General features: G+C 39.4%; 1 protein-coding gene across 1 annotated transcript; it reads left to right on the top strand.

The window, feature by feature from the left end:
* The first annotated feature begins 1,074 nt into the window (after positions 1-1,074).
* LOC101661447 (ATP synthase subunit ATP5MJ, mitochondrial-like) lies at positions 1,075-1,286 on the top strand. The gene has a single exon (XM_045295845.1). It carries the CDS (start codon positions 1,075-1,077, stop codon positions 1,255-1,257), a length of 183 nt encoding a protein of 60 aa, XP_045151780.1. The 3' UTR covers positions 1,258-1,286.
* The last annotated feature ends 346 nt before the right edge of the window (positions 1,287-1,632 follow it).

Below are 1,632 nucleotides of genomic sequence, written 5' to 3'. Positions count from 1 at the left end.
ATATATAGCAGAACATTGTCTAACATAGAATAAGTCACTCAGATTGAAAGACACTCAAGATATAATCGGGAGAAAGCTGTCTCCTCAAAGTAGAATCAAGCTTCATAACTTGGATGAAGAAAAGGCTTCTGGCTTTTCGTTGACCGATTTGGCACAACTCAAAATGAGAAGAAATACCTACAAACATATGTTAATAATTGGAAGATGAATTGCACAATATTTTAATCCATGAACATCAGGAGTAATAAAAAACGAAATGGAACACACAAAGATCGATATTGCAGGCATTAGATATCTGAAATGGACTGGTATTGGCATTTTGATTGGACAATCATATGGTCTATCATACTGAGAATGACTATCCTAGCATATATGCCTAAAAGGAAGACCAGTTAACATGAACACCCTTCAAATTTACACACCAAACACTAATGCCATAGATGAAGAGTTTGAAGATTATTACCAACTTCTGAAGTGTGAAATTAATCAAACATTCCATCAAAATGCACTAATTGCTGGTCATGGCAATGTGTAAGTTGGAAACAAAGAATAATCAATAGTTGGTAAATATGACATTGGTGACAGAAAAAACACCAGAGATTGCGTGAAAGAAATTTACAAAGCCAGTGACCTATTCAGGGCAAATACCTTTTTCGACAGTATAAACAACTATACCTGTGGATCTTGCTAGATGGAATCCACTGGAATCAAATTGCCTACATATGTGGAAAGGAATGATGGAGAAGCTCCATCGGTCAAAATAAGGTCAAGAGCTGACTGCAGAAAAGACCATCAATTGCTCATGTACAAGTTCATGTTGAAGCTGAAGAAAATTAAAATAAGTTCACAAGAGCCAAAGAACAATCTTTTGTATATCCAACCTGAATTTATAGACCATTTCAAGAATAGATTGGATGCCTAATGCTAATGACTTGAAGACCAAGTGAATCATAGTGTGGCATCAAAGACATCATATATGAAGAAAGGATGTCATTAAAAATACATGAGAGGGTGACCTCCCGAGTCATTGGCTGCGGGTCCTCCATCCAGCGGAGCCGTTTGTCCTGTGCCATGATGCTCCAAAGCCTGATCAAGAATGTGTGGACCCCCATGAAGCCCTACTACACACAAGTTTACCAGGCGATCTGGGTGGGGATGGGCCTGATGGGCTTCATCATATACAAGATCAGGAGCGCCGATAAAAGAAGTAAAGCTCTGAAAGCTTCTGGTGGGGCACCTGCCCATGGCCACCACTGAGCAGCTGCCTGAGATCCTGTCGGATGAAGTGTCCAGTTGGCTGGGAATGTCAGAGCACAGTGTTGGAGACATGGCTTTCGCTCCTGCCTGTGCTGCGTGGCATGAATAAACGTGTGTGAGAGAGAAAAAAATACATGAGAGAAAGAAGAGACCAACATGGACATTAGAAGAGACCTGAAACTTGTTCTGGAATGTAGAGTAGCTGAAGTGCATGGAGGAAAGAATGAAGAAAAAGAGATGAATAGAATATTTCAAAAGGTGGTTTGAGCAGACAAAGTAAAGTATTATAAAGAAACGTTCAAAGACCTGGAGTCATAATATTGAAAGGAAAGAAAATATTTGGAAGTTCTTAAACTGTAGAAAAAAGTGTAAGCC

This window comes from Echinops telfairi, unplaced genomic scaffold (assembly GCF_000313985.2).
Source record: "Echinops telfairi isolate 266 unplaced genomic scaffold, ASM31398v2 ScPeMD7_6080;HRSCAF=6971, whole genome shotgun sequence".
In the NCBI taxonomy this organism is placed as follows: domain Eukaryota; kingdom Metazoa; phylum Chordata; class Mammalia; order Afrosoricida; family Tenrecidae; genus Echinops; species Echinops telfairi.
Note: the sequence above shows the minus strand (reverse complement) of the source record. Positions and strands in the feature narration are given on the sequence as shown.